The sequence below is a fragment of the Staurois parvus genome, unplaced genomic scaffold, assembly GCF_062004578.1.
Source record: "Staurois parvus isolate SC_StPar_1 unplaced genomic scaffold, SC_StPar_1.0 ptg000544l, whole genome shotgun sequence".
In the NCBI taxonomy this organism is placed as follows: Eukaryota; Metazoa; Chordata; class Amphibia; order Anura; family Ranidae; genus Staurois; species Staurois parvus.
Window position 1 is genome coordinate 2676820 of NW_028318340.1, and position 23014 is coordinate 2699833.

At 38.5% G+C, this 23014-nt stretch overlaps 1 protein-coding gene across 14 annotated transcripts in view; it reads left to right on the forward strand.

Annotated features, from left to right (window-relative positions):
* Positions 1-23014, forward strand: part of POSTN (periostin) — an 82510-nt gene that overhangs the window by 19220 nt on the left and 40276 nt on the right. For all 14 annotated transcript variants that reach the window (XM_089690827.1, XM_089690832.1, XM_089690829.1 and 11 more), the window contains exons 3-6: positions 16715-16779; positions 17761-17918; positions 18134-18298; positions 21165-21311. In XM_089690827.1, coding sequence (XP_089546953.1) covers positions 16715-16779; positions 17761-17918; positions 18134-18298; positions 21165-21311 — 535 coding nt within the window. The remainder of the gene's footprint in view (positions 1-16714; positions 16780-17760; positions 17919-18133; positions 18299-21164; positions 21312-23014) is intronic.

Below are 23014 nucleotides of genomic sequence, written 5' to 3' on the forward strand. Positions count from 1 at the left end.
TTACTGGGGAATTGGTGAACTTTGCCTTTTGCCTCTAGAGCATACATATACCTGCCCAAGCATGAAAGGCATGTTGTTGGATCAACTTAGCACTGAGATGGGGGATTCAAATATCCCATTTTTCCCCAGGGACATACGAAAAGCATGCTTTTACAAATGTATGTCTATATTCAGACCTGGAAATCTGAAATAATTTAAAGTGTTATTAAACCTAGGACCCGCATTCACTATATCTGGTCTCCCACAGTACACAGAACATGGAAGTGCAATTATTTTAGTAAAGATAAACTGCTAAATACCTTTTCTCATCAGCAGTTAGAACAGTCTTGTGACTTCTATCAGTGTCCAGCAGAGCACTGGTAAAAGCTTAGTGGAGGACTTTTCTTTCTGTTCTAGGAGGATGCAAAACCCCTGACTTCTATTTGGACAGTGCTGATTGGCCCTGTGCTGATCACATGCACTCTCCCAAGAAAAAAAAAACCTCTCTAGCTGCACACACCAAACTGAGCATGTGCATGTGGCTATGGTTCAGTCTGTCTTATCAGCATGGACATTTGAAAAAAAGGAGGGGCAAAGAAGAAAGGATCAAATGGCTTTTTTATGCAATGCAGAGGATTAACCCCTTTGGTTCCATAGTGAGTATAACATGCATGCTTTACTGCATATATAGATTGATTTTACTGTTGTGGGTTTAATAAAACTTTAAAACTTCCTTTGTGGAGAATAAGCTATATAAGCACTTTATCTATATCAGCATTTTAATGTATAAAAACCTCTCTGAAACAGACTAAGGTGTTTGTGGCCATATTAGTGCACTTGCAACAAAACCATTGAGTACTGCCCGAGATACCTTTTGTTTCTTTATTTGCACTAACAGTTATTTTTTCAGGGCATGTTTGATTGGTGTCATACCTGATCACATGTGCAGCACCATGGGAACTGCAGATCAAACAGAAGCTAAGATGGCAGCTTCCTGACTGTAAAGGATAGAAGGGTTTAGTTCCTCTTTAAGTGTCTGGCAAAAAGAACTGTTTGTGTTGTCACCTAGTAATCAAATACATCTAAACCTGCATTCTCCAGCTCCCAGAGTTGAGTTTAATTTATTTCTATGGGGCAAACTTGGAAGTTTTCTAAGCTAATTTGCTAAATTAGATCTTCTATTAGGAGCCCAGTGCTTGTAGATTCATTAAATGGTTTTGCTTCATAGGACACATCTTTCTGCTTCTTGGTGAGAGCGAGCTTGCATCTGAACTCAGACAGATGTAATAGATCTTGCTTGGTGAATGTTTTGTTGGATTGTTGCAGTGTTCTTGTTTTATGGGTCCACTTTATGGAAGGCAAAATGGGAGAAGGAAAAAAAATTAACTATAATGTTGCCACTTATTTCATGGAAAGCTAAAGCATGTGAACATGATCTCATCATGAGTCTCCTGAAAATGTGAGCTTTTCCAGACATGAGTCTTGAGGTGTTGCCAAGACTGTTTCCCAAAGTGCTAAAGTTGACTGGATTACTTTAGTGGGAGTGTAGATTTTCCTTTAGCTTTTTCACCTTTATTTTTTATACTTAGCTGTACAGACAATGCTATTATTTTATTAAAGTGACTTATATTATCTTTAACTTTAATACATTAGACCACTACCAACACTGCTTCATAGCTTAAGAATCTTTGTTATATATCATATGAAACATATATAACTATGAGACAATCTAAAGCCTGGAGTATATTACATAATAGTGTTAGCAATCTGCAAACCTCAATAATGTGCATTTATATTTAGTAGATATGGTCTGTGCACATTTCTCTCTTGGAGGAGTTTTCCATTTTAACGAATTTATAATGGAACATCCCTTGATGTGTAGCTTGATAAGCGGCGGGGGCAGTCAAGAATGTATTTTCCATAAGGAATTTTGTGGGTCATTCCCATCAGGGTTGCAGAGATCAGCACAAATTCCAAATTTGTTACGATTTAATTATTTTCTCTTTTCTGGCCACCTTTATACATACAATTAGAAAAATAATTTTGAGGGTGGGTGCAAGATTTATTGAGGGGGTCACATAACTGTAGGTCAAGCAACATCCTTCTTTTCTTTTGTTTGATGGACTGTACAGCTGATATTACATGTGAATTAACACTTTGGCTCCAAATGTACACTTTTATGTTAGAGTTCATATAATCAACAATGTGACAAAAAAGACACAGTTTTTTGGATATCATAAGTTATGTGTGTCTAGAACAGAATGATGTCTGCTGGGATACCCATGAAAAGGTTGTTGCTTTTCCCTTAAACCAAGAGTGTCCAACCTATTGACTTTTCTGGGCCAATTGGAAGAAGAGGAATTGTCTTGGGCCACACATAAAATACACTAACAATAAGGATAGCTGATGAACAGAAAAAGTTGGGCAGATCACAAGTTAATGATACATGATATAGAAAATGTCCCTATCTGAGGAATAACACTTAATTTTTTTGTAATATTTTTTATTATAAAAGTAAATCTAATGCGATAAACTAACACATCAATATCTGGTTCGTTGGATGTTGTAACAATTCTCAATGAATTGTCAAGGTGCTCATCAGATAATTTGGTTCTTATTTTGCCCTTCATGTGCTTCATCCTTGAAAATAGTTGCTCACAAGAATAGGTGTTGCTGAAAACTGATAACATGAATAAGGCATGATAGGTAAGAATGGGAAATTTTTCTATGGGAAGATAAAACTTACATCACTCCAGTAAAGAGACACTGTCAAATTTTTAACCAACCACATGGGTTTTCTAAGTGTAAATGCATTTTTACAACAAATTCCAAAAAAACTAAATTTTTAAAGGATAAGTTCACCTTTTGGACAAAAATAATAAATAAATGCTAACTTTTTTGCAGGTAAAAAAATGTACATTTATTATTTTTGTCCAAAGGAGCCTGGAAAGCATTGCATCTGCAATATGTAGATCACTGATTCCATGCATGTCTCCTGCAGACCTGTCAGAATATCTACTTGCTGTACAGGATGTATGGTCAAGCAGATATACTGACAGGAAGCTACAATTAACGACCACGCCGTCCACAGCATCGTTGTAGTTCATTGAAAACTACAAGCCGACAACTGCTAAGGCTGCTGGGACTTGTAGGCACTCATTCACAGAACTCTGTGAATGAGTGGCCGCTGTGTTTTCAAATCTGACAGATAGTACGGGGAACTTCTCCTCGTACTTTCTGTCAGAGGTAAGGGGAGGCAGGAGCGGCTGCAGCTATGGGAACATATTACATGTTCCACCCTAAAAATGGGTGGAACATGTAATATGTTCCAAAGGTGAACTTATCCTTTAAGTAAGCTTACAATTTTGTGTCAGGCTGCACTCGTAACTGTCTTGGGCCAAATGAGGTCCGTGGGCTGCAGGTTGGACACTCCTGTCTTAAACAGTAGTTCTGAGGCTACAATGATAGAAGTTGTTGGAACCTGTTCATTGTAATGAAGCTCCATCCTAAGAAACCCGCTGCTTTGTAAGGCATGTCTACTGTTAACAATTGATGAAATATATGGCCTGAATACAATTGGAGGGGAGTTACCATATTAGAAAATGTAGGAAACCTATTATAAATGTGATATCAATTAAAGGCTATTGTTGTTACAGTATATACAGACTGTCAATGGTATGCAAGGATCAGATCATTTTTTTAATCATTGGGTTAGGAAGGAATGCTTTTCCAGTGCTTGGGTGATGTGCAGTTTCCTAGATTGTAAGCTCTAACGAGCAGGGCCCTCTGTTTCCTCTTGTACCAAATTGTATTGTAACTGTTTATGTCTACCTTCATTTTGTAAGCTGTTGGCTCTATATCAGGGGCGGACTGACAACTCATGGGGCCCCCGGGCAATAGGGGATCATGGGACCCCTGTCTCCTTGCCCAAACTCAAAAAAGCCTATGAAAAAGGTACCAGGGGCATCTCATGGGGTCCCCTACTGAGTTTCCAAATGGTCAGTCCGCCCCTGCTCTATATAAATCCTGTATAAAAATAATAATATTGTAACACAATTTTATGAAAATTCAATGAGCCCTGAGCATTCCATCAAATTAGTACCAAACATGTTCCCATGTGATTCTAACCACACGAGATATGTGTCTGCAGGCAGTACGTGCCTTTCCTGTTCTGTACAGCTTTAGATCCTCTTCCTTCTCTCTACACCACAACTTAGGTTGGATCTTAGCCGAGCTTTGGTGTAATTAATTCCTTTCTGAAGTGGATTACATTAATCCAAGATAAAGTCATTTGTCAGGATAACATGTTTCTATTTCATTTTTGAAAATACTGATCTATGTGGGCCAAACAAAACCTAATGTGATACATCTATATAATATATTTTTTAAAAAAAACAAATTTTTATATCAACGCTAAACTCCAGACAATCAACTCAAACATAGATGAAATGTATACATGGGAGCTGCCAAAGGATTTATATTTCAGTATATCTAGTTCTAACATTAACACATTTACACAGGTCTACTACACAGTAAATCCCCTGGTTGGCAGGGTAGTAGACCTGATCTTTCTCTTTTTCAGTTAAGTAACACTGAGGGCTTGTTCACAACAGGTGCTGTGCATGAATGTGTGCAAATGTGTGTAATGGCAAACGCAGCTGCGTACCATTTAGTTTGGTGTAAGTGTACAATCCAAACGCACACGTTCCTGCGTTAAAAATGGCTGTGTGTATAAGTGGGTGCTGCAGCGACCGTCGGCTGAAACCCAACAGAATCAGCAAGGGAGAATGTCTCCAGCACACCGAGGATCACAAATATGGGTCCAAAAGTTTCAATGAATGATCACATAGTTACAGCAAGGCAAAGTTTCCGAGTCTTGCAGGATCCCTTCATCGGGCATGATTAAGGGGTCTTGCGAGACTTGGAAACGTTGCCTTGCTGTAACTATGTGATCGTTCATTAAAACCTTTGGACCCATATTGGTGATCCTCGGTGTGCTGGTGACATTCTCCCCATGTAGTTTGGTGTAGCGCAATTTTAAAAATTGTGACTGCACTATTTTTGTGTGTTCAATGGGCATAGGGCAGCCCATTGAAATTAATGGGCTGTCCTAAATGCAACATGCAGGAACGTGCAAAAAAAATAAAAAATTCTCTCTGATGCACCCCATGGTATGAATGAGCCCTCGCAGGTCTTGTCTTACCCCCTCCCTGTGACTGGATGGTAAATGAGAAGCAGACTGAGGAGCTCATCTTTCTGTCACTCTGCTTTTTCCGCCTAACAACATGCTCCTTGTTAGCACTGCACCATAAGTGGCTATTTGTGCATCCCCCTTTCCCCATTTTCCTTCCTGAAAAAAGTAGAGAAAGGGAACTGCAAGAGGCTGATACCAAGTCAAGTTCAGGTAATGGCATTGCTTGCAATAAATTAAACATTAAATGCAATATGCATTAAATACCAAATGCATTAAAGTATATATTAACCCTCACCTTGAAAAAGCCCATTCAGCTTAAAATAGAAATAAAAAGGCAAAACATGTATAGATAAAAAATCATTGTAAAATACTTTTTTTCGTCCTTTTTTTAACCGCATTCTGTCCAGCACAGGGTGGCACGGTTGTGCAAAATCACGTATATATACTTGATTTTGCATTTCCGGGTAGGGACCCTATCCATTACACCATTGGCAGCCACAGCTGTCAATCACTGGTGATTACTCGCTGGCACCTGATGAATGTCGAGGATCTCCAATGGGAAGGAGAACTGTTTGTAAACAAAACAGTTCTCCTCCCTGTCAGCTCGTGCACACTGCTTTGCATAGCCATACAAAGCAGTGTGCTTACAGTCAAGCACATATACACGGGCCCATAGTATAGTTTTTAGCGCTGATCACTATATTGGTGTCACTAGGGATGTCAGTGATACCAAGTCAGTTCCCTTCAGTGTCAGAATGTCTGCTGCAGTCCTGCAGTCTCGCTGTAAGTCGCTGATCGCAGCCATTACTAGTGAAAAATGTTTTTTAGAAATTCAGTATATATACCGCCATTTTTAAACGCTATAACTTTCACGTAAACCAATTAATATACAGGTATTGTGATTTTTTTTTAGCAAAGACATGCAGCAGAATACATTTTGGCCTAAATTTATGATGAGATTTGATTTTTAAAATTTTTTTACTGGACATGATTAATAGCAAAAAGTCAAAAATATTGTTTTTTTTCTCAAAATTGTCAGTCTTTTTTTTTATACCGCAAAAAATAAAAACACAGAGGCGATCAAATACCACCAAAAGACAGCTCTATTTGTGGATAAAAAAGGACGTACATTTAATTTGGGTGCAGCATTGCAGCACCGTAACGCTAAAAATGGCCTGGTCATGGAGGGGGGTAAATCCTCTGGGGGGAAGTAGTTAATAAGTGATCACATACCCTCTGTGCTCAGCTGCATAAAAAGCTAAAAGAGCTGGGGGAGGAAAAACAGGAACAGACTGATCTTCCCATTGAATGGCTGTGTGGTGGGGGGTGGGGGGGAGCATTTCAGTACAAGTCTGATCATTGCAGGAAAGCAATTCCTAGCACAGCTACAAAACTGACCATGCTGTGTTCTCCTACCTAGCATGGTCAGGCTTTAATAGGAAAGCAGAGGTACTGGTAGGAACACCAGGGATTTCACACAAAGAATTCAATGCAAAAAGAACAGGATCATTTTTTATACAGGTACATGGTACAGCAGGCACACATCAGGGGTATAAAATGTCTTTATCCCACTTTCTACCTTTTTCTGTTCTTAAAAAAATGGGAAATTAAAATTAAAACAAAATGGAGTTGCTGCCAATAGCAACCAAGGTGATTTTACCTTTAGTTTGATGGATAATTTAAGCATCTTGTTCAGATAGCGTCTACAAGTTATTTCAAAATGTTGACTATGTGTTACAAAGAAATGCCATTCAGGGATGCATAATGCAAGTAAAGCGCCTAAGAGCCTCTCATCCCCAAGAAAGAAATGCTGTCTTTCATCTGTTTTAGTATTTTGGATAAAAGGGTTTAATTAGTATTATAACATAGTCTTATATTTTTTTCAGCTGTGGAGAATTTTGCTTAGTTGGCCTGTTTCCATGTTATCTAATTGTTTTACTGTAAATTCAGCAATGATGAAAGATATTATTCATTCCAGACAGTCATCTAAGGTCTTTTTTAAAGGGCGTTTAGTACATTTTGTATTGCTAACAGAGATAAAAAACACAAGTAGAATAGTACAATCTTTCTGTTATGGCATGTTTTCCCATCAGAACAATCCAGTCCCTGTGGGGAAATCCAGACACACACCTTTCTTTTACAAAGTATGGGTGCTACATTCCAAAGAAAAAAAAAAAGATGGAGGCAAAATATTTATTCAGAAAGATTGTACCCTGTATTTGCTAGCAATAACATAACGTTGGACTGTGAAATAAAATGCATTTGTAAGTTGCAACAAGTATTTTGTGTTATAGATCATGAGATTCATAATGCTTAGTATATGTTTGTAAATGTGTGAGTCAAAATGGCACCACAATCTTGGCACTGCTTTGTTTTGATGTAGTGGGAATGCATTTATACTCATTGTTTCGATAAGGACAGTGGTCCTCAAACTGCTTCCTTTTGGTAGCCTTTATTAGGGCTTTGGAACACTATTGCTCCCACTGATACAATGCAGTATTGCTCCCTCTGATACCAGCAATGGGACACTATTCCTTCTACTGACAGCAACAAAGGGGAACTATTCTTCCACTGATATCAACAATAAGACACTATTCCTCCCACTGATACCAATGATGGAGCATTATTCCTCCCCCTGACACCAGGAATGGGGCGCTGTATACCCAATTAAACCAATGATGAGGAATAAATTCACCTCCTATTGACCACAGCCACTATGTAGTTTTCTTTGCTCCAAATGTCAATCAAGCCTGAAGCACTGTTTACTCTCACTGATGCTAGGATATTTTCTACATCCACTGGCCACAATCCGCCCCCTCTAAAGTCTGAAGGGCAGTAAACTGGCACTTTGTTTAGAAAGTTTGGCAACCCTTGGATTAAGAGAAGGGAAGTATGGATTCGATGGGGTCAACTTAGTATTAGGGGGTTAAAGTTAGGGGTTAGACTAAAGTTAGGGCCTATTCACACTATTACTGTGCATTGTTGCATGACTGGTAATACACGTTTTGCCACGCATTACGTGTTTCCCATTTCGTTTTAGTACAAATTTCCTTGTCTGCGCTTTGGGACTGTGTTGGAGTAGGCTGCCCAGCACATTCAATACATGTGATGTGAATAGGCCCTAACATGCTGCAAGTGCAAGTAGGTGTGGCTATTCATTGATAAGACTATCAACCGTGCGCCATCTAAATTACTATTGCAGCAGCAACAACTTTGACAACACTACAGTGGCTTGATTGATTGCAAAAGAAAGAGCGCTGTCATTGTACCAAATAAAGTGTCTATCCAATGATTCTACTCGACAGGTATTTGAAAAATTTTCCAGGAGGGACTTAGAAAAACAAAGATCCCAATCTTACTGGCATGGGCAGCTTACATATATGATTTGTTTTGAGTTACTATAAGGGTTACTATAGAGGTTTGTTTAGTTTTAAGGGTTCAATTTTCGGGTTAGGTAAATGTTAAGGTTAGGATGAAGTCATGACTTAAGTGTTAGGATCAGGTTCAGTGTTAAGAGTTATGTTTCACAGATAGGTTACCAGTTAATGAGGATCTTCTACCTATATGGCAAAAATCTAAACAAGGCACAACAATAAATAATAGAATTGTTATAATTAAAAGGAATAATTTAGAGGTTAGATATAGTATTATGGATTTGCTATGAGAAGGTTTAAGCATCACAAAACCCATCATTACTTACTTTTCCAATTATTTTCCTGACTTCCAAAATCAAAACAAAAAAAAATTACAGAAAAAACTAACCCGAATTTAAGTTGATATGTCTGTGAAACTCTAAGGCCTAGTAACATGAAGTAAACCCAAGAAAATGGGCATTCAGTTGGGGGTATATATTTTGGGTTATACAGAAAATAAAGTAAGAAAAAAGTCTTATACTATGCTACATTTTTACAAAGCAATTTCCAGGTTGCAGGATTTTAAATAATATCCCCATGCCACATAGCTTTTTATTCGTTCGGTGGGGTTGATTTACTAAATGAGTAAAAATTTACTCTAATAATTCACTTACCGGTATGTTTATTTTCATGGCAATTTCGCAACTTACATTAGTCAAGGGGTGTGTCACTTCTACAAATTCTTTCTTCCCAGTGAGTCTCTTCATACATTACTACAAAGTGCATTTATCTGTCCACTGGGATTTATTGGTACCCTGCAAAGCAGGGGTTTTTTCTAGAAAAATATATAGATCTCATTTAGACTTACAATTGTGACATTTCCAATTCCATAACTTGTGTATTGTGGCAGTATGGTTACTGATTAGGTCTTTGAATATTTGTACACTCTCTGTAAAGTGATGCTTAAAGCATTTATTTATTTTCTAAATTATCAAGAGTGACAAAACGTACATTGAATGAGAAGCATGATTGTCCTTGTGACTACTGTTTGTTGAAATTGTCATTCCTCTGTCCCCCATAAAGCTGCAGCTTTGATCTTCTGTTGCTGTGGGATTTAATACTGGGTCTGTCACTCATCAAAAGGGCCAAATAGCTGTACTATTGCTTCCAGTAATGAAAATAAAGGAGGACAGGCAGAAAAATGACACGCCTCCTCTATTCATAGAGTGTGTTTCATTGTTATAGTATTTTAATGAATGGAGCAGGATAGCTCATGTATAAAGTGTTATTTCAGTGGGGAAAGGAAAGTTAAGATGTGGCATACCTGTACAAACAGCCTTCCTAAAGAAGAAGTAGTGACAAAGCTTATTTGGCCCTACTTCTCCTTTAAATCACAGGAGTGCACTTTGTTCTGCATGCCTGTGACCTGTTTTCACTCAACAGCAGGATAAAGTACATTGTCGGCTGACATCACTCAGCCAGTCCAGGCTTTGGATCGAGATTGATCCCAACTTTACAGTGGGGATCTGCCTAAAAGCCTGGAACAGCAGTTGAGTCAGCCTCTCTGTTGAGAGCCTGAGCCAGCTGCTCATTCCCCTTCCACAGCCCAGCGCTCCAGTGAGTGCAGGAGGGGCAGAGCAGAGAGCCAGTGACTGACAGTCACCGGCTCTCTGTAGACTGAAGACTGAGAATGGAGCGATCAGTGGTATTTGATCACTCAGTTCTTGGTCTTAGAGGTGGCGGGGGACAGCTGCAGCTGGAATCAGTACTGCAGCCATCTAAGTGAGCATTTTTGCTTATTTTTCTTGCTTCTACTTCTTGCTTTTTTTAATTCCCAAATTTCTTATTTAAATTACTCGCTGTTATGACTGGGCGTCATATGACGTCCTGTCAAAAGCAGCCATTCACGCGGCCATGGGACACAGCCAAAGACATATCACTACACCGGCCCATTGCCAGTGACATGTGACCGCTGTGACCAATCACAGCAGATCACATGTTGATTCCTGTCATGCCATTCATTGTATACAATTGTGTTGTTAGATGTGATTGATCAAAGCAGTCACATGGTACAGACAGGGCCAATCACAGCCCATCTGTATCATGTGATGAGCTTTGCCCAATCACAGCCAATCACAACAAAACTGAATGAATCTGTTTCATTCAGTAACAATGATTGCAAATATCAATGAAATACTTCGGTATTAGCAACCATAATTTGTAAAAAAAAAAATTCTGATCATTGTATTGCTTTGGTCACAGTGTGTTGAAAAAAATTAGTAAACAAAAGAAAAAAGAATGCAATAAAAAAAATAATTGAAAAATTTGAAAAAATTGAAAAAATAAAAATTAAATTATTATTTGTATTTTTTTTTACATACTGCCACCAGTCAGTGTCCCAGATCACCGCCACACCAGTTTTATAATTACGCTGTGCTGGACTTGTGACAATATGTAAAAAAAAAAAAAATTGTGATTTTTTTTTTATTTATACATTTTCCAAAACATTTTAACAAAAAAATTACAACCTCCAAGGAACTCACCGTGCCTCTTACTAAATACCTTGGACTGTCTATTTTCCAAAAATGGGTAATTTCGGGGGTATTTGAACTATGCTGGCGTTTTCAGGCCTCAAGAAATGAGATTGGCTTTCAGTACATTGCTTGATCGATTGTCAGATATTTATACCATGGTTTGTGGACTCTATAACTTTCCTACAGACTAAATAATATACACTAATTTATGGTATTTTTGCCAAAGAAATGTAGCAGAATACATTTTGACTCAAATTTATGAAGCAATGTTATTTATTTGCAAAATTGTATAACAAAAACGAAGAAAAAGGAGTTTTTTTTTCAAAAGTTTCAGGTTAGTTTGGTTTATTTAGCAAAAAATAAAAAACTCAGTGGTGATTAAATACCACCAAAAGAAAGTTCTATTTGTGTGAAAAAAATGATACAATTTTGTTATGGGTACAGTGTTACATGACAGCGCAATTGTTATTCAAAGTGCGACAACACTAAAAGCTGAAAATTGGTCAGGAAGGGGGTAAAAGTGCTTGGTATTGAAGTGGTTAAACATTCAATATGAAAAAAGCTTCATGAAATGAAAGGTAGGATATCAATTGATAAGGTAGAGGCCATTTTAACAGCCTTTCCCTAAAACGTTCATAAATAAACTTTCATGAAGAAAGGGCAGTGAGTGATAATCTACCATATTTCCCCGTAGTTTATCATTTGCTTTAAAAATACATATGAGTACTTTACTGGAGATCCACAGTGAAAAGCTTTTGTTTTTGGTGGAGAGCTATGGGGCATGTAAAAATATGATCGCATCTACTGTCCTAAAGTGAGGATCTATTGCTATGTAGGCTCCTTCTAAGCTCCTTCACTTACTGCCCAATTTCCTGGTATGTGGGGTATATGGCAGATTATGCATTGTTCAAGTGGAATTAATATTAACATTTAGATAGACAAAGAGACAGCAATGGCAACAGCATAGCAGCAAGGGGAAGAGATAGCAGGGTGAATGCGATAAAACTGCATCTACAAAGGTTAATATAATTTTACAACTGCTCCACTAATGATTTAATTTATCAATTTCAAATATTTATACAATACTGATCATTAATGCAACACCTTTCATATTGTACATTCACATCAGTCTTTGCCCTCCAGGAGCTTGCAATCTACAGCCTCACATGCATACATATAAACATACTTGAGGCAATTTAGACTTTAGCCAGCTATACTTCCAGCATGTCTTTGGCATGTGGGAGGAAACCAGAGTACCCAGAGGAAACCCATGTAAGCACAGGAGAACGTGCAAACTCCATAAAGATAGTGCAAGGCCAGGATTCTAACTGAGGACCCCAGTGCTGCAAGGCAGAAGTGCTAAAGCAGTCTTAAAGCCAAAGATTGTTTTTACAATAAAAACATTCTTAATTGATCACTTAAAAGAGAAGTACGGGTTCATTTTTTTTTTTTTTGCATTATCTGAATCTTGGTAAGCTGCTACCATGAAAAATGATTTTCTGCCTTCTGAAATGTGCAACGTTTCTTCTGAAGTCAAAGAAACTCCAAAGACATGTTAGTAGGTTAATTGGCTCCTGTCTAAATTGGCCCTAGTATGTACTGTATATGTATGAATGTAAGTTAGGGACTTTAGATTGTACGCCCCTTGAGGGTTAGGGACTGATGTGAATATACAATATATATGTAAAGCACTGTGTAAATTGATGGCGCTATATAAGCACCTGAAATAAATAAATAAAGAAAATACCTGTGGGAGGGGCTGTGGTCTCTCATGTAGCGTCATCCCGACAATAAAGTCGGTATCCACCCCCTTCTTATGACTAACATTGGTTCCTGACAGTCTGCATGCCCCCAAGACTTCAGCAGTGCTTCTGCTCACTCACCTCTCCCATCCATACTGTTCTTGAGCTTCTTGCACCCTCCTACCCCCACCCCTCCACCTATCAAAGTCATTCTGAGTCCGAGTTACACTTACAGACATGTAGCTGCTTCCTCCTTCCTTCCCCCACCTGTCCAGGCTGAGCTCTCACTGTCAGTGACATGGAGAAGTTCTGCACTGCTGAACTTTCTCAGGAGTTCTCACTCTGCAGAGTGAAGCAGAGAAGCAGCTGAAGAACATTTATTCATTCTTTTCTTGTACAGAACAGTCTCCTGGAGTTGCAAATCCCTTGGCATACTTTTTTATTTATTGATTATTTATTCCAGGTACTTATATAGCGCTGTCAATTTACGCAGCACTTTACATATATATTGTACATTCACATCAGTCCCTAACCCTCAAGGGATGTACAATCTAAGGTCCCTAACTTATATTCATTGTGGGCACTAGCACCAAGGGTAGAGCTTTACAGCACACAGCCACTCCTTTTTTTTAGCCCAATTTTATTTAAAGGAAAGTTCCAAAACATGTTTCCCACACAAGGGTATCCACCATTAAAACAAATTAAACAAATATTCAGCCTCCTGGCTTGTACACACATTTCTGCCGCTCTGGCCTTCCACTTCAGACTCACAGCTGTCTCCTACAGACTCCTTCCTGAATGGCTGTTTGCACACAGCTAGCAGCCCCTTTCTGCTCTGGCTTCCACCTCTCCTAGGTGGAGTTCTCCTGACTCCAGGGCAATGACCTCCTGTCTGCCGGGGTGGAGCCCAAAACCATGGATAGGCCTCTACAAAAAGGCCTGCAAACACCTGTGCAATCAGTGTGCTGGGGGTTCTGAAAACATGGACCCAGGATTGGAGATTTCATCCCTCCCAAATCACTTAGAAATCTCTAGGCCCCAAGTCCCAAAACAGGCTTTAAGAACCAACGAGGAAACTGACAAACCAGTTTCCTCTGCATTAAGTAACCCGCCTGGAGCCCCTCAACCTGTATGGTTGAGAATCCTGGGATATAAGCTTGATTTAGACCGTGGCAGGATACCGCACTGCCACATCATACATACACATACTACGGCCAATTTAGACAGGATCCAATTAACCTACCATGTCTTTGGAGTGTGGAAGGAAACTGGAGTACCCGGAGGAAACCCACACAGGCACAGGGAGAACATGAAAACTCCAGGCAGGTGGTGCCGTGGTTGGGATTCCAGCCAGCAACTCTAGTACTGCCAGGCGGAAATGCTAACTATTTAGCTACTGTGCTGTACTTTTATGTGCCTCTGTTTCTTGTTGACAGCGTGAAGTCCTAGAAACAGAGGCACAGGGCAGGTAGGCACATTCCAGCTTGTGTTTCTGTGAGGAAAGCGAGGTCACAGCTGACAACTAAAGGAGGAGAGGATGAGGGGGGCCCGCTCCCTCCAGATGTAACCACCTACTCTAAGCTTTCAAACCTGAAGAGGACCGTTACTTAGCCCTAATCAGGACTTAGAATGGGGATACAGTCAAAACAGAGCAACATAGGAAAGAAAGAAAAACTGTTCTGTGGTGAGGGCTGTTGATGCTATTGATTTGTACTATCCCATACTTTTTTAAATACTGGATTAGACATTATTATGTTTAACAATACCAGTAAAAAGGTACAGTTGAATAATACCACTGCCACAGTTTCAGGTTCTTCATGAACCTTGCCCTAGCTTCTGGTCTGGGTTCACTAATGACCAGCAGAACTACTTCTATCATCCCTTGCACACATCAGCAATGAGGTTGTGAAATGAATTGTTGGGAATTTTTCCTGGTCTCTCTGTCTGATGTGCTGAAGCACCTTATAGCAGTTGGGAGGAATGAACAACCCATTCAGATCAAGTTTCTCTGTGCTGCCCATGTATGTAGGCTGGACACATCAGTTCAGTCCCTGGGAGGAGTGCACATGCAGTGTGGGATCCTTAGACAGCTCTAGTAATAGGAGCCACTGCTAGTAAGGATAACAATAAAAAATATGTGCTGAACTGGAATGACTGTACGTTACATATACCAAGCAAGAATATTCTATTGGTTGGACTACGCAGATGAACTTGAGTCTTTTCTCAAAGAATGTAATATACTGTAAGCATTGTAATGTAATGTTCATTTTTAAAATGTGGGTTTATTAACACTTAACCAATAATATATTTAGTTACAGACATACAGTAAATGAGTTACACAATATCTGTGCTGATTAAATACATGTAATCACTGGCCAAAAGTGACCAAAAACCTCTATAAGTTAGATACATTGACAAGTAGAGGCCTAAACCAGACTTTCTCAACCTAGTAACATGGAGGAAACCTTGAAATTGTTTTCAGATCCCAGGAAACTCTTGCTAATATTTACTATAAATACAACTCTTGGCATGAACAGTAAATTGAAATATAGCAAAGAATGTTCCATAGTTAGCATATTCAAATTCCCAGGTGTATCCTTTATGATTAATGAGAATGAAACAAAAAAAAGTCCAGAAAATCAGGCAGTGAAAACTGTATTTCCTCGCATTGGTGGTACATGAAAAATTGTGCCCTTACACTGGTGGTCAGTGAAGTGCCTACTTATATTGATAACCAGTGGAGATGGACTAACCTTAGATTGGTGGTCAGTGGGAGAGGAACCACCTTACATTGGTATTTATTGACAGAACACTAATGATTATTTGGAGAAGGGACACTTTACATTATTGGTTAGCAGGAAGAATGTTCCTTACATTGAAAGTCAGTGGGAATAATGCCTGTCCCCCATACAAATGTCTAAAGAGATCATTGGCGTTGGTAGTTACTTATCTGGGAGGCAGAAATTGCTCATTGCTGAAAGGACCCCAGCAATCTTTGAAAGATTCCTGGTTAAGAAAGGTTGGCTTAGGCCATATCCTGTAACCAAAATAAAACTTGTAGTTGTGAGCTGAGTTTTATTTTACTGTCTTATTGTGTATCAGTATCCAAATGTGATAGTTCCCACAGTAGTTATGGAGCACTTGTGCCAGCTTTCCTCTGGCTGTTCAGACTCTGAAATTTAACTTCAGAGCTCAGACTTTAGACTTGACTACCTGCTTTAAGTGTTTTTTGTGTCATCATATATTAGATAAGGAAAATGTCTGCTTTGTGTCAGGTTTTTGTTTGCTAAGTACTGAGCAACCCAGAGCTTCCAGAACAGGTTCTAATCAGCTTACCAATGGGAATCCTGAAAGGAAAACACCAGCACTGTAGGACATATCTCCCCTATCAAAGGATGAGTCCACCTTTTTTAACAGGGAGCAACCCCCCTTAAACCTGTATTTCTCCAGCAAGAAAAGTTTAAAAACTGGGAAACGGTGTATTTTGACATCAGTGTGCATCAGTGGTAAAAACACTTCGGTATTTTATCAAGTGTTCAGGAAACAGCCCGTACCATTGACTATCATTTTTAAGAATGAATGTAGAATCATGTAGATTTTTTTTATTAAAAAGACTTACAAAATCTGTATCATACTGACATAGAATTATTACATTGGGGGTTGTTTACTAAAACTGCTCTGAGAGTGCAAAATCTGGTGCAGCTCTGCATAGAAACTAATCAGCTTCCAGGTTTTATTGCTAAAGCTTAATTGAACAAGCTGAAGTTAGACGTGAATTGGCTCCCATGCACAGCTGCATCAGATTCTGAGTGCTCCAGTTTTACTAAATCTCCCCCATTGCTTCTGTGCTGCTTGAGAAAAATGCACTTTGTCAGCCCACTTCATCTAAGTTTCAAATTCTCTTCCAAACAGGACTGTCCTGTATGAATGTTGCCCTGGATATATGGCTATGAATGGTCAACCAGGATGTCCTGCAGGTATGAACAAAATACAGATTCAGTTAATGTTCCTGGGCAAGTATTAGTGTATAAATATGTAAATCACATGGAATATTATGTATATGTACATTTAGTATGAATCTTCATAAAGTACACTTGTCATAAATACATAATCAAAGGTTGCCTTCTGGGAAAATCAGTTATGCATCATTCAGTGTTCAGTGGATTAAAAAAACATAGACATCTGAAATTATGTGCACTTTTCAGCTTTTTCTACAAGGAAGGCTTGGCTTTACCCACTATCAACTGCTGAGCTTCTCTATTGGTACCTTTAATGTGATGATTCGCCAACATGACCAATAGAGGTGTAATTAGATGAGACCAAGCTTGACCAAGTTTCAAATAACTGCAACTACGTCTACTGATTCTTTGGTTGTACATGTCTGCTCTGCTTACAGTATGTTTTTTTTTTAATCCCAAGCCCAGTTTATTGTACAAATATTTGAAAGAGGTTCACTTTAAAGGACATAAAAGCTTATTCAAAAATAGCAGAATAAAAAATGTATGGTTCAATTCTTTTACTGTATCCGGACACATGCTATGCCATGGGCCTTTCTTTTTTTTTAGGCCAAATCAAATATTTATTTGACATAAGCATATATACACTGTGTGCGTATGTATGTATATATATATATATATATATATTTTTTTTTTTTTTTTCCATGTCACTAGCAAACCCATTAAATGAAGTGCAAGTCTCCGAGTGATCAGTATACAATCATTTACACATTCCTTATCTATTTTTGTGACAGTAAGACTAGTTGCAGTTCATTCAACACTATCATTTTAGGCAGTAAACAGGGATTTGTGGGTCCTGCTATTGTTTTTGGATAGGTCAAGTGGTAACAACTCAACTGGTAGATGAGATTTAATAAAGAAGATCCTCTAAAATTAATTTTTAGGATATGATGACATAGTAACATTTAATATACACTGTGATTTCCTTTTCTTTATTTCTAGTTGCTCCTATTGACCACGTATATGGAACTCTTGGAATTGTGGGGGCTAGAACAACACAAGATTACTCAGAGAAGTCTGAACTGAAGAGTGAAATTGAAGGAGTTGGCTCCTTTACTTTCTTTGCACCTAGCAATGATGCATGGGACCTGCTGGATCCTGTAAATAGATTAGCTTATAATTTTTGTATATGTTTTATCTGTACATAGATTAGTTTATAATTCTTTTTCTATGTTTTATTCAGTTAATCAATATTTAATAATAGAATAATTTCAGTGAATTGTTGCATAATATTTCATTCCATTAAAATAATGTAAATACTGGTATGCCATTGTAAATATAACATCTAATTTTATCTTATGATGTAATATTATAGGAAATCCGTGCATCATTGCTGAGCAATGTGAATATTGAGCTGCTGAATGCTCTGCATTATCATATGCTGGACAGAAGAATGCTGACCAAGGATCTTAAGAATGGAATGACTCTGATATCTATGTTCAATAAGCAACCTCTCCAGATAAACCATTACACTAATGGGGTAAGATTTTCACTTCACCACATTCCATTTTAAGGCAGTAGATAAACAACTGCTGAGGCCAATGTATCTGAATGTATGACCTATTTTTGTTACCCCCATCCCTCTTTACTTACCTTATCTGTTACAAGTAATTATTTTTTCAGCACTCTGATGAAGTTGAAAGAAAATTTTCAGCACTCTGATAAAGTTGAAAGAAAATGTTAAACTACTTTATAGGCAGATATTGTTTAAAATGAGAAGCCATTAAAATAGATTGACATTTTCTTTCAATGTGAATGAAATTAAATGGGGTTTAATAGTTTGTTTGCAGATTTACTAAAGAGGCCATACAGTATATCAAATTGGAATGGCCACTGCACTTACAGCTAACCTCCCCCCCCCCCCGCCTCAAATAGATAATGGCTTAAAAATACAAAAATAAAATTTTACCAATAAATAATTTTCAAAAATTATGTCTCCGCTTCAAAGTCTTATGGGAAGTGCTGGTGACATCATCTTAACTAACCGCTGACTTTGTAAAGAATGTTCCTCAACCTGAGAATATATATTGTTCTGGGATATTGAGCACCCAACTTGAAATTTTGAGAGGCATGGTGAGATCACCATCCTAAACGTTTTGATTATTTAAACATAAAGGATGTACATTTTGCAAACTATTACTTTTTGTGCTTTATTTGCAGCAACTGATCCCTTTACTAGTGTTTACATTCTTCCTGCATACAGTATACATAATGGCCCTTGTGTGTAACTTATTTTGTGTAACAGCAAAATATTTTCTTATAGCTCCATACAGAGCTGAAAGAGTTGGAAAATCTGTCATTAGAGAGATTCCCCTCTTTTAGTCCCAGACAGGAAGAGAGGAAATCTTCCATTAATGAGGGTAAATTACACATAGTTATGTTAGTTACATTGTTAGGTTGAGAAAAGACACATGTCTGTTAAGTTAAACCAGAGGAAAATTTAAAATAAATAAGAAAAAAAAATTACTCTTGCAATGCAGATGGTGAACGCTGCTAAAATGTGCATACGTATGTATACATTGTGGAACAACTCAGGTCCCCTCCTTATCTGAATGGTATAGACAACTAAATAAGATTGCATAAATGGAAGAACTCTGTATATTGAAAGAATCCCCCTCCAAGTTCACATCCACCTGGGCTTGCTGGATTCACTTGCAATTACCCATCGAATACCTTCAAGTAATGGATGCTCCCCCATGATGACCCACACAATCAGGCATCGCGAAAGCATGTATGACACTTTCTTCTGTTGTGACACCTTATTGAGCTCTTCTGCTCTCCCACACTTGCTGGACGGGTTAAAGGAGGTTTCCTGCTGGAGGGCCTTCCGGGTTCCTTACATTCATGTTCCCACTGAGATACCCCTTCTTCCCCATCCTTCTATCCTTACCCATCCCCACACCCCCTTTTTTTCTTATTCTCTTCTTTTTCTCTTCTCCCTTTCCTTTTGCACTTCCTCTAGTGCTTTGTCACCTTTATACTTCTCTCTATCCAGACCAACATGTACTTGACACCGAGATAGCGTAGGTCGACTTCTGGACCAGCCCTTGATCAGGAGGATCCCATTGGCCAATGTCTGTTCCACAATGTAAGGCCTTCCATGTCCAGCACCCTCCTACACCATGTAGCTTTTGCATTTACATTCCAGTGTGAGTGAGCTAGTGCCAGTTTTGCTCACAGGTTATACGGCCTCTGATTCCCTACTATGCCTACCTCAGACATATTGCGTTGGCTAGATGACCTTCAGAAATTGGTGTAAACTAGTCTTCGGCAAAACTGTTTTGACAAAAGATGCCTACTGTCTACTCTGTTATTCACTGTCATGATGTTAACGTATGATCATTGGATGTAATGTTCTTATGAAGTCTGGAAAAGCGCTCTAAGATTCTTTCCTGGTGACAAACTTGACCAGTCAGTCAATGTATGTACCTGTTCTTCTCTTTGTGCCATATAAATGTTTACAATTTACAATAAAAATGTTTGGATAAAAAGAAATTAAATCTACAGAACCCTCAGCCCACTGCTCATGTAAAGGAAGATTAAAAAAACATTAACAAATGTGGTTTAACAGTGAAAAAAAAAACTTTTTGATCTCCCAAGACTATTGGATATTTCCTGATTTGATAAGCTACAGTGTCTTTACTTAATAAATTATCATTATTACTATTATTATACAAGATTTGTATAGCTCCAATAGTTTACACAGCATTTTACAAGCTAAAGGGAGACAGTACAATTACAATACAATTCAGGCCAAGAAGGATAAGAGGACCTTGCTTATGAGTCTAAAGATCCTAAACACTTTTGACCATTGTCACCAAACAGGTGTCCCCATTTCAATATTTCTTCTCCACACCATTTCTAGTAACAGCAATTAAATTTAAGGTTTCCCTTAACTTACTGTGCTGGTGACAACAGAAGACAGGACATAAAGTAAAACTAAATCTCCCCAGTGGGTACAAAGACAACAATAAAAACCAAATGGTTTATTATAGTTAGAGGACTACTAGCAGGCTTCTTGCACATAAAGGCTAGAGTCATTTACTAAAATTATATTAAAATTTATATTCATGTTAGCATATTACAAAATGTGCTTAGCATACCACTTCTTTATGACACCAGAAATCCCCAGACATCACAGTAAACCTTTAGGTCTACCACTTCAACCTGAAATGTTTCATTATGCTGAATTATGCTGAATTATACTGTATTTGGAGGACTAATATGTGAACTAAGGCATGACTACAAATTTTGACATGAAACATATTTATTTAAAATTAAACTTTTTCTTACCTAAATCTTGATATATTTTATCATCCTGTATATTTTGTTTGGACATTTTACAGATTGTTACAGTTAACTGTGCAAGAATTATTCATGGTAACCAGATTGCTACAAACGGTGTTGTTCATGTAATTGACCGTGTTGTCACAGCTGTTGGAAACACCATTGAGGACTTTATTGATGCTGAGGATGATCTGTCATCTCTTAGAGTAAGTATCTTCTTGGACATACAGTACATAATGTACTATATGATTATATGTATTATGTTCGTTGTCACAGCACAAATATTTTTTTGGACTTTCACATTTTATGTGATCAGGAAATATGTCTAGAAAGATCAATATTCATTAGAGTTTTGTAGCTCATTTACTAATGTGCATCTCTAGTTACCATACTTAGGCAAAAAATGTTAACATGCAATGCAAATTTCTGTCTCCATGACAATCCAGTGTTAGTGTTGATGGCATTTCATGCACAGGGGTGTCAGGGAGGATTTAAGTGCAATACTACCCGTCATTAATAACAACTCAACTATTATTTAAAGCTGAGCACCAGCTAACAGCTAAATATGCTAGTAAAATGCATATGGGGGGCTATTTTACTGCAAAAGTAATTGTATTTTTGTCAATCCAGTCATGAGATTTACAAATACTTACCAGACAGCATGTGGGCAGGTGCGGTTTTCCACTTTGTTACTAGGTGGCTCTGTACCAGACTAGTGCTTTGTACAGCAGGTAGTGACATTAGGTGTTAGGCCCCTTTTAGGTAGAACCCTCCCACAGTGATTTCAGGGGTGAGTCGGCACCCACATATAAGCTAAGAGGGGTGGGACACACACTTTCTTGGGGCATGGGAGCCATACACCCCACACCCATGAGCATGTAGCCGACAAACGTAGGCCCTGGTCAGTGCAGGAGGCTGGGTGGAGAGGACTTATGCAGGAGGAGCCTGCTGTAGACATTCTGTCCCTTAAGGAGGTTTTGGCTAAGGAAAGATTGCAAAAGGCCTTTTAGGTTAGGCTGGAGATCCCTGTATGAGACTGCTTCCCAAGAGAGGCGTACCAAGCTAGGAGGTGTTTACAGAGAATGTCCTGTGAGCACTGATGACTCTGGGCAGAGAAGAGAGTGTAGGGAGATGGCTATTGAGGTGCTGCACATGCTTTCACCTGTGGCTACTGTGGACTGTCAACTATATGTGATTGACTGTGTATGTCATGTGACTCTGGAACATATGTTCTTGTGATGTGAGTGTATTGCCACTCCCTGAACAACACCAGTGCATTGAATCTACTTATTGTGTGGACATTCTTTCTTCATGATATAAAGGTCTATGGCTGGGAATGTAGTGAGGAGGCCTACAGTAAGGAGCACAGCACAAGATGGCAGAGGGGTTGGCCTCGGCAGGTGGATATCAGAGTAGCAGCAGGAGTAGGGCCTTGTGCTTGGGCACCAAAGCCAACCAACCATGAAGCCACTCTTACAAGTAGAGTCAGTTTGGCTCACTTTCCTGGCCCCAGGCTGTGAATGGACAGCAAAGGGACAGCAGCAGCACAGTAATGGGTTGTCCTATTCACTCTGCCCTCTCTTTCTTTCTGAAGGTTCCTTGCCAACTTATATGCACTGCAACAAAGTACTCGGCCCTTAGTACTACTTCTTCGTTTTGCAGTTCTAACCCTACACCAAAGATTGCAAGAGGCTATTACCCAATTTAAATTTAGGTATCCACACTAGTTGTAGCTGCAGTTGTAGTAGTGCTTTACTTAATTAATGTAATATATTACAATATTAATGCACCAAAACCATTTAAATAAAGGAAAATAATGACAAATAATTATTTTTATAGGATTTCTACTTGAAAATATATCTTACTAGATATAGATACTAGATTCAGATCTAAGTCCTTCAGTGAAAAC